Source organism: Echinops telfairi, unplaced genomic scaffold (assembly GCF_000313985.2).
Source record: "Echinops telfairi isolate 266 unplaced genomic scaffold, ASM31398v2 ScPeMD7_7412;HRSCAF=8450, whole genome shotgun sequence".
Classification (NCBI taxonomy): Eukaryota; Metazoa; Chordata; class Mammalia; order Afrosoricida; family Tenrecidae; genus Echinops; species Echinops telfairi.
In genome coordinates, this window is record NW_022111312.1 from 7475042 (window position 1) to 7484051 (window position 9010).

Consider the following 9010-nt stretch of genomic DNA (forward strand, 5'->3'; position numbering starts at 1 on the left):
CTACCTGGAGACCCTCAAAAACCAGAGACCCCACGTTTTAGGCACAGCGATGAGCCCCCTCAAGTAAACATCTTTACGAACCATCAGTTAGCCCCTCTCCTTCAAGCACACCCCTGGCGACCCAGACAGGGCAGCCTAGAGGTGTCCTCTACCCGACTGGAGACCTCCAGGAGGCTGCAAATGATGAAAGGCGCCATGCTAACCCCCAAAGTTGGGGGTGGGTTCAAGTCAACCCAGAGGCACCCCAAAGCAAAGGCCTGGTGATCTCTCTCCAAAAACTCAGCCCCTGACAACTCCATGGGGGCGTCGTTCCATTTCGCAGCACCGTTTACGTGCATGTGTTGTGGTTTTCGCATTTAACTACAGACCAAGGGGAGAGAGCGGCACAAGAGATGAACAACCCGGTGCCAGCCCCGCCCCACTAGCTTCCCCGAGTGATGGGAGGAAGCGACAGGGCCCAAGGCAAGTTATAGAAGGTTGCCAGGTCACGGTTAATTTTAATTTTCAATTTTTGTCACCGTCAGCAGGAGTCTGTATCTAATCTCCACCGGCCCCAGAGTGTCAGAAGGAACACCGGCAGTGCTTATGTAACTGGGTGCCGAGGAATGCAAAGGGACCGGCGGTCTTTTGCTGCCGAACTGTTCACCAATCTGGGTCAGCCCCCACCATCCATATCTCGGCAAACAGCCGCACTCCGAGAAGACACTGGTTGACAGGGAAACCCTCTCCCATTTGGAGAGGGGTGAGGAGGGCAGAGAGCTTAATGGGGGTCTGTTCTGTAGGATTGGATTTTCCCCCCCTTACCATGGGCTGGGAGGCAGGCAGTGAGTGACAGGTAGCTTTTCGGCCCTTCCCTCCCCAGACCAACCCCCCTGCCCTCTTCCCTGGCCCCAGCAGAGGGGATGCTACAGGAAAGCGGATGGAACTTAAATTTTGAGTTTGTACCAAGGTGGGGATGGGGCCAGGTCTCTGGCAACAGAGGGTGAGGCTAAGGAATAATTGGTTATTTCTAACCCCCACGTCTTCCTCAGGTGGCCCCCGTTTGCTGGCATCTGCTTCCGAGTCTTGGGTGCCCCCCACAGCAACAGTGCTGACTCAAGGATGGAGCCCATCCAGGGGGTAAGGCCAATCAAGGGGTGTGTGGCTGACCCTGATGGCGAGGGCCAAACTAAGGGGCAGAGCCCACCTTGAGGGTGAAACAGAGATTGAGTCAATAAACTGACAAAAACCACACCCAAACTCACTACCAGACAGCCCGTGCTGACTCCCAGGGACCCCACAGGACAGGGGAGAACCTCCCCCCCTCCCATGGGTTCCTGAGGCTATAATACTTCACGGGAGTAGAAAGCCCCTACGCTCTCCCACAGAGCAGCTGGTGGTTTTGAACTACGGACCTTGTGGATTGCAATCCAATGCGTCACCGCTACACCACCAGGGCTCCTGAAACTGATGGAAGTGCATGGCAAATGGACGAAGGGAAGCGAGAAAAGGGAGATGGGGCACTGGGCAGAGCCTAGAGAAGGGGCTGAGCCGGACTGGGGCTGACCCAGCAGAGGCGTCCAGCCCAGGGTCCCAAACACAAAGCCCCGGGGGCACAGGCACAAAGTAGGATGCTCTTCTCTGGTCTCGCCTCGTGGTTGGCATTTTGATCACACATCACCACAGCTGCCTCGAACGTTCCTTGTGAGTCTCACAGCCACTGGTCCTGCCAACACGTTTCTGCATCTCAGGAGCTGTGGGCAAGGCACCCTTCGGGGAGAGTGCATGAAGCCGTGGGCAGGTCCTGCTATTGCTCCCAGCTGGCCCTTGGCCCTTACTCAGTGTGACCACAGCCTGTCTCCCAGCCGTCTCCCCTTCCTCTCTGCCGGGAGCTCCTGGAGGAGGACGCGGACTTCCCGTCTTGCTCAGTGCTGCCCACTGGCATGGAAACCTATCGACCCTGGTTCACACAGTCCACGAACATGGAGCCAGCCCGCTCGGCTGGTTCGCGGTGGCCCCAGTCGAAAGAAAACTCTGAGTGGTCATGTCCAAAAAAAGTCCTGAGACGAATCCGATCCATCACCTCAAGCCGAGGGCCGCAGTGCCTTCAACTGTCAAAGGGGCTCGGCCACCATTCCTGCCTCGCCTACCCCACAGTAGGCAGCGTGAAACCCAAAGTAGAAAACGGCCATCGTTTAAGGGATCACTGGCCTGTGCACACCCGGGGGTGCTCCCCGCATCCTCTCACATGAGAAAGGAGCAGGTGTAACCCTGCAGAGGTCGTCTGTGTGGCCGGCACTGCAGCAGAAGGCGAGCACCGCGGAGGTCAGCCTGCCAGGCCCCCAGTTCCTAGCGCACGTCACCTGGGTGGGAGACTGGCAACGAGCCCAGGAAGCTTCTGTGGCCACCATCAAGCCCTGTCGTATGGGCCGGGCCTCACCTCATGCCACGCCTCTTCCGTGTCTCACCCCGGTAAGCCCCACGTCATCACCCTATGGGGAGGCGGGCTCATCAGATGAAGGAACATAGCCTCAGAGAGGGTCTGCCACTCCTCAAGGACACAGAGCCGTCCTAGCTGGGGCCCCGCACACAGCCTGTGGTGAGGCTGTGCACTACTTGGCACACGGTCCCGGTGAGGAAGAGGCCAGCAGCTCATTCACTGCTGCGGCTGCCACCGCACCAAGACCCAGCCTGGCGGAGGCGAGGGGACACAGTGGCTGAGGCCCATGTCAGGGCTGCTCCGTCCCCAACTGTGCAGGGACCCGGATGTCCTCCTCACCCAGCGTCCCAGCTGGGAGGCGGGCACACCACGCCTACCTGTGCTTGATGGAGTTGCTCAGATCTCGGCGTGGCATCTGCGGGGACCAGCGTGGCACCGACAGAGTGTCTGCGGGGAGAGGAGAGAGAGGCGCTAGTTACAGAGAGGGCCAGAGGCTGTGGGCAGCAAGAGGGACGGTCCCAACTGCTGTTGTGTGCTAAACCAAAGCCCTGTGAAGTGCTGCGTCTGGGACTCCCCCAAGGGCTCCTTCGGGGGTCCACCTGAGAGAAGTGGGGAGACAAAGTCGAGAATCGAGCATCCTTTCCATGGGCAGCGTGTTGGCTGCGTGCCTGGCACGTACCATAGTAGCTCATTCTTTCCTCCAAATAACTGCAAGGTCAGGGTGGCTGGCAGCCCCATCTTATAGGTTAGGAAACCGAGGCTTGGAGAGGGGACATTGTTTGCTGGAGGTGGTACACTTAGCAGACTGCACACAGGGCTGGGTGTTCAGGTCTGAGGGGCTCTGCAGCGGGAGCCCTTGCCTGCAGTGTTATAATGGCAGGGTATTCCAAATATGCCATCTTCCTAATGTTTGCATGCCCTACACAACCTGTGGAATGATTTGCTTCGTAGTTTAGCTGACTCTATTTTGTTACCTAAATGCAGTCAACTTAAAAGCGAACTTTAAATGTGTATGCCTTTTCACATCTGACGGGCAATCATTTAAAAGATCTCTAACTGTGTATTACCACCTAAAATCATGCTACAGGAAGACAGACCGATGGACAGATGGGCAGATGGATAGATGGGCCCTGCATGATGAATGTATAGGTGGGGGGATGGGTGTATAGGTAAATAGATGAATGGAGGAGTGGATAGATGAATGAACAGATCGGTGAGTGGATAGATATATAGGTAGTTGGATCAAGAGACAGATGGTGAATGGATATATAGGTAGATGGATCAATAGACAAGTATATAGATGGACAGATGGGTAGCTGGATGGATAATCGATGGATGAATAGACAGATGGGTGAGTGGGTGGATGGACAGATGGGTGGGTAGATGGACAGATGGGTGGGTGGATGGGCAGATGGGTAGGTGGATGGGCAGGTGGGTGGGTGAATGGGTAGATGGGTGGGTGGATGGGCAGGTGGGTGGGTGGATGGGCAGGTGGGTAGGTAGATGGGCAGGTGGGTGGGTAGATGGACAGATGGGTGGGTGGAGGAGCAGATGGGTGGGTGAATGGGCAGGTGGGTAGGTAGATGGGCAGATGGGTGGGTGGATGGGCAGGCAGGTGGGTGTGGATAGGCAGATGGGTGGGTGAATGGGCAGGTGGGTGGGTGGATAGGCAGATGGATGGGTGGATGAGCAAGTGGGTGGGTGGATGAGCAGGTGGGTAGGTGGATGAGCAGATGGGTGGGTAGATGGGCAGATGGACAGGTGAATAGGTAAATAAATAGAGATAGTGGTGGATGGGAAGCTAAAACAATAAATTACACAGACTTTAGACTACGCGTCTGTCTCTTAAACCCTGAGCCCCCAACCCGTTCCTTCACCCCATCTGCCCAACTTCCTGCCCCCTCTTCTTCCCCGACCTTACAGGCCCGAGAGGAGAGACACGACAGCAGAAATGAAGGAACCCTGGCTCTGAAAGATTCACCAGCAAAGGAGAGGAGAAGCATGAGGCTGACCCACCGCCAGCTCCCAGTCTCCAGCCAGATGTAGGCAGCAGCCGGCTTCCCTCCCCGGGCTGCAGATGGAGGGCTCATTGTCCACAGCAACTGTTACAGAGTGGCTCGCTCATCAGGGAGCTGGGCATGTCTGAACCTCTCGGGGAGCATTTAATCCCCAGCCCTCTCCTTCCACTCTCCTGTCTAATGACACCGCTGGCCCATCTGAAAGCTGTTTCCAGAACCCTCTATTCTGCCCTTGTAAAGCTGGGGCCCTTTCTAGGAGAACTAATGATTTCCTACGCCCTAAAGGGCAGAGAAAACCCAAGAGGGAGACAGCATGATATATTAATCAGAATCCCATCCTGCAGAATTTCCTCTAGTGCAACTAAAAACTAAATGTCAGAGTGCCCAAGCCAATGTCACTGCTTGGTTCTGTTTCTGACGGAAGCCACAAAACGATAAGAGAGAAAAATACAGTGAGCTGTTGATTTGGGGTTGTTGTTTTTTTTTTTGCAAAGGAGCATTCTTTCCGTTCCTGCCTTTCTCCTTTGGGGACTGAAGTCGGGTATGGAAGGAAGGATACCACCTGTAACCCCTTAGGCTGCTTTCTCCAGTGCCAGGAGTGGGCTGAAGTGGGAGTGCTGGGCTGAGGAGCCAGGCTGAGTGCAGACACACAGCAGCCTACCAGAGGAGTTTCATGTACGGGGACCATCACCAACCAGGAACAGTGAACGTTCCACGTGGAGGTCTGTGGAGATGGATGGGGACCAGCACTGAGATCGATTAGCAATGTCTGCCATGGGTAAGAATGAGGCTGAATGTTGATGTTTGCTACCCCTGCCAAGGCAGGACCAAATCTTTCTGGTCTTTGCACCACCACTTCATACTTGTTTGTTGAAGCCAAGATTATTAGAATAAGAACAGTTCCTGTTTGCCGAGAATGCACTAGGTACTAGGTCTTACGCTGCGCCGTGCATACCTGGAAGCTGTGTCTCTGTGAGCTCGGAGCCAACATTTCCCCCAATGTACAAAGGAAGTTACAGAGAACAGAGAGGTGCAGTGGCTTGCTGAAGGTCACACAGCCACACACCAGCAGAGGAATCTCCAGGAATTGCTCTGTGATTGTTCGCAAGTCCTCTGGGAACCCCATACCTGTGTTCTCAGGGGACATTTCGGATGTTGCAGGTGGTAGATACTGGCATTGAGTGCCCCAGAATCCTACAAGGCACAAGACAACCTCAAGACAAGGGGTACTGGACCCAAACTGTCTTATCGTGCCAGGCTGAGAATCCCTGATCGAGAGGTGTCGCTATTCGTCTTCCCCTGGAGAAACAGAACACAAAACCCAATCCCCGATGGTGTTTCTGAAGCTCAAGAGTTGTCAGGGAACAAATCCTCCCTTATTATAAGCACTGTTAGATTCATAGCCTAGTTATTCTGCGATTCTCAATTACAGCACCTTCTTGAAAAAGAAGATGTAATTAAGTTTAATAGTTTGGATTCATTTCCCAATATCTGGCGAAGGGGCGCTGTCGGTCGATTACATTAAGCGGCCACAGCATCATTAGTCTCCAGCAGTAATAGGCTCTGCATGGCTCCCGACGTGGGCGTGAAGGCTTGAACTTGCAGGCCCTCTCTTTACTTTCTTCCTCTGGACTTTGCTGATGTGAACCTTAAAGAAGAGGAGCCCTGTTTAAAGGGAATGGTGGGAGGGGTGGTGGTGGGGTGCGGTGGTGAAAATCTGAGCCTTATCATAACAGAGAAGGCAAACAACATTTACAGCAATTAAACTGATACAGAAACTTCTGTTTAACCATCAAAGCACCTATTAAGATGTCTCCGCCGCTGAGCAGAAGATTCCTTGCTCCTTACATCGGCTGATAATCACTCAGGCAGATGCCGCGGGTGAACCTGCACTGCCCATGAGCCGCAGGTCCCTGGGGCAGAGCCGGACGTGTTTCTGCGGTGATAATTCCACGCCTGTGCTGCAGGGCGTAGGCTTGTCTCCCTTCCCTTGGGTCCCGCTGTGGATCCCCCTTGCAGGAATGGCTCCTCTCAGGAGAAGGGGGGTGGCTTGGGAGTCCTAGGCTTTGCAACCTCCTGGTAGTCAGCCAGGGAGACCCAGTGATGCATGGCTTCAACACTCAGCTACCAACCCCAAAGGCAGCAGTTCGAACCCAGTGAGCTGCCCCATAGGACACAGACATGGCAGAGTCTGCCTATAACCATGTATAGCCTTGAAAGACCTCTGGGGCAGTCCTACCCTGTCTGAGATGGTCACTGGGAGTAGGACTCGACTTGATGGCAGGGGTCAGTGTGATTTGGTAGCCAGGCAGCAGCCAGAAGGCTGTCAGTGGAAGTGACCTGCCTGAGCATCTTCCTCTGCAGAGCTTCGGGTGACCCTGAAGTCAGACTCGGAGAGAGGAGCGAGGCCGAGCTCACAGACAAGTGAAGGGAGAGAGGGAGAGAGGAAGGGGGAGAAGAAGAATCCAGGTGTGCCCCCCACCCCCACCACCACACACACACACACACAATTCAAAAGTCTGCTTCGTGCCATCTCGCTTTTACAAAAGACCCACATTAACCCTCGCTGGCGTTTGGCTTCAGGAAACAGCAAAGAGTGAAAGCCGCCTTCGGCGTTTGTTCGGCAGCCAGGCAGGCTGGCAGCGCGGGCCCGGGAACGACGCTCAGCATTTCAGCATCAGGCCGCCCTCCCTTCCCTTCGAACCGCGTCTGTGACTGCATAGTTCATGGTGGTAATGCTGTAGATTTCATGTGATATTTGGTGGGCCGTTTGGGGGGCCTGGGAATCACATGCAAATGTTTCATCTGTGGTAACTGCATCTTTGCACGGAGTCACTCTGGCTTTACGTCAGGCTTCATGGGAGCGTTGTGCTTTCCCACAGGGAGACCCAGGTCTGGTTCCCGGCGACGCACCGCACACAGGTCAAGTCTGCTTTGAGGAGGCAGCTCTTCTGCAGTCGTATTCTGAGCACCTTTGCACTAGGTCAGACAGTGTTCGGTGCCATAGGGCTATCATTGGTCAGTTGTTCAGAAGTAGATCGCCAGGTCCTCCTTTCTAGTTTGGCTTCATCTGGAAGCGCCACCGATATCTGTCTGCCCCTGGAGACCTGGCATTTGAAACCCCTGTGGTGTAGCTTCCAGCATCACGGCAACTCGGAAGCCATGAGAGTGTGGCAGACGGAGATGGGCAGGGTTGTAGCCACCGGACCATCAGGTCCTCTCTGGTGACCGTCAAGAGGAGGGGTCAGTCATGGGTAATGTCCGAGGAGGGGAACAGAGATCAGGATTTGTTTCAAGGCCATAGAAACACAGAAGCATGCTGGAATAGAGGCGAGAGGGCTGGGGTCAGCCTTACAGGTAGATGCACTCCCTCTGGCGGCCGAGGCGAGTACAGCCAACTCTCCAGACTGTCCACTGAACGCGGGAGGCAAGTGTCCCGGGTTAGAAGTCAAGATCAGGAACCTCTCAGGATACAGTATCTCGGCAGAGTCCACAGGCAAGCAACTCTCTCCATGTCCCTCGGCATCTCCGGAAGCCCCCGATCCCTTGGCACAAGGGCCAGCCTGGCTTCTACCCTGCTCAGATCGTGTGAAGAAGCTCTTTAGTGCCACGGATGAGCACCCAGAGGTACCTGGTCCAGAGAGCTGCTTAAGGTTACCTGGGATGAGGTTTACCGAGTATTCAGTCTGTGGTCTTAGCACCAAAACGATGCTTTTACTGCTGGCTTATTAATGACACCCCCCCACCCCAAGTGTCGGCCTGCCGGGCCTTCATTCATTCCAAAGACCTCTATGGGCAAGACCAGGAGGACGTGTCCTCTCCCAGCTCCCCAGAGGGGCAACTGAGGCCAGTACATTGTTCAGTTGGGGTCACCTACCAAGTACTGGAGCCTGGAGTTGTATAAAACACAAAACCTTGCTAAACCTCCCTTTGTCCCACGGACTCTCCACCCAAAAGGAACTGTCCACTGCGATCCCTGGGTCTCTACGCCCCTTAGTGACACGAGGAACTGCCTTATCCTTCGATAACTCCCTGCAGATGAAGAGCCCTGCACACATTAGACCGGTAAATGACAATGCCAACATTTGCTGAGCACCCACTGAACCCTGGTGGCACTGTGGGATACTAGGCAGTATGCTAACCACAAGGTCGGCTGTTCAAAGCCACAGGCCACACTGTGGAAGAAAGATAAGGGTCCACTTCTGTAAAGACTGACAGTCTGGGACATCCACAGGGGCAGCTGTTCTCTGTCCTACAGGGTTGCAATGAGTCAGAATTGGCTGGACAGCAGTGTTTGCTTTCTGTCACGACTGCATGACTCAGGCCACAAGCTTTTGAAGTGCTCTTTCCACTCGAGTCCGTATCTCCATTTCAAAAGGCAGAGCTGGGACAGTCAGACGTTCAGGCGCAGGCTCAGAAGTGGACGCAGCTTCTAGCCCAGGTGTGAGGGCCCGAGTGGGAACTTCGTGGGTGTAGCTGCACTCAAACCAACCAGCACATTCTTTGGGCCAGAAGATACCTGACATTAATAAAATCTTTTCAGGCCACAGGCCAGTCGCCAGCGAAAATCCCC

The 9010-nt window shown here is 54.7% G+C and overlaps 1 protein-coding gene across 1 annotated transcript in view; it reads right to left on the reverse strand.

Moving 5' to 3' along the window:
* KSR2 (kinase suppressor of ras 2) overlaps positions 1 to 9010 on the reverse strand; it is a 402980-nt gene that overhangs the window by 109582 nt on the left and 284388 nt on the right. The window contains 1 exon segment of the mRNA XM_045296853.1: positions 2797 to 2866. Within this exon segment, the coding sequence (XP_045152788.1) occupies positions 2797 to 2866 (70 nt within the window).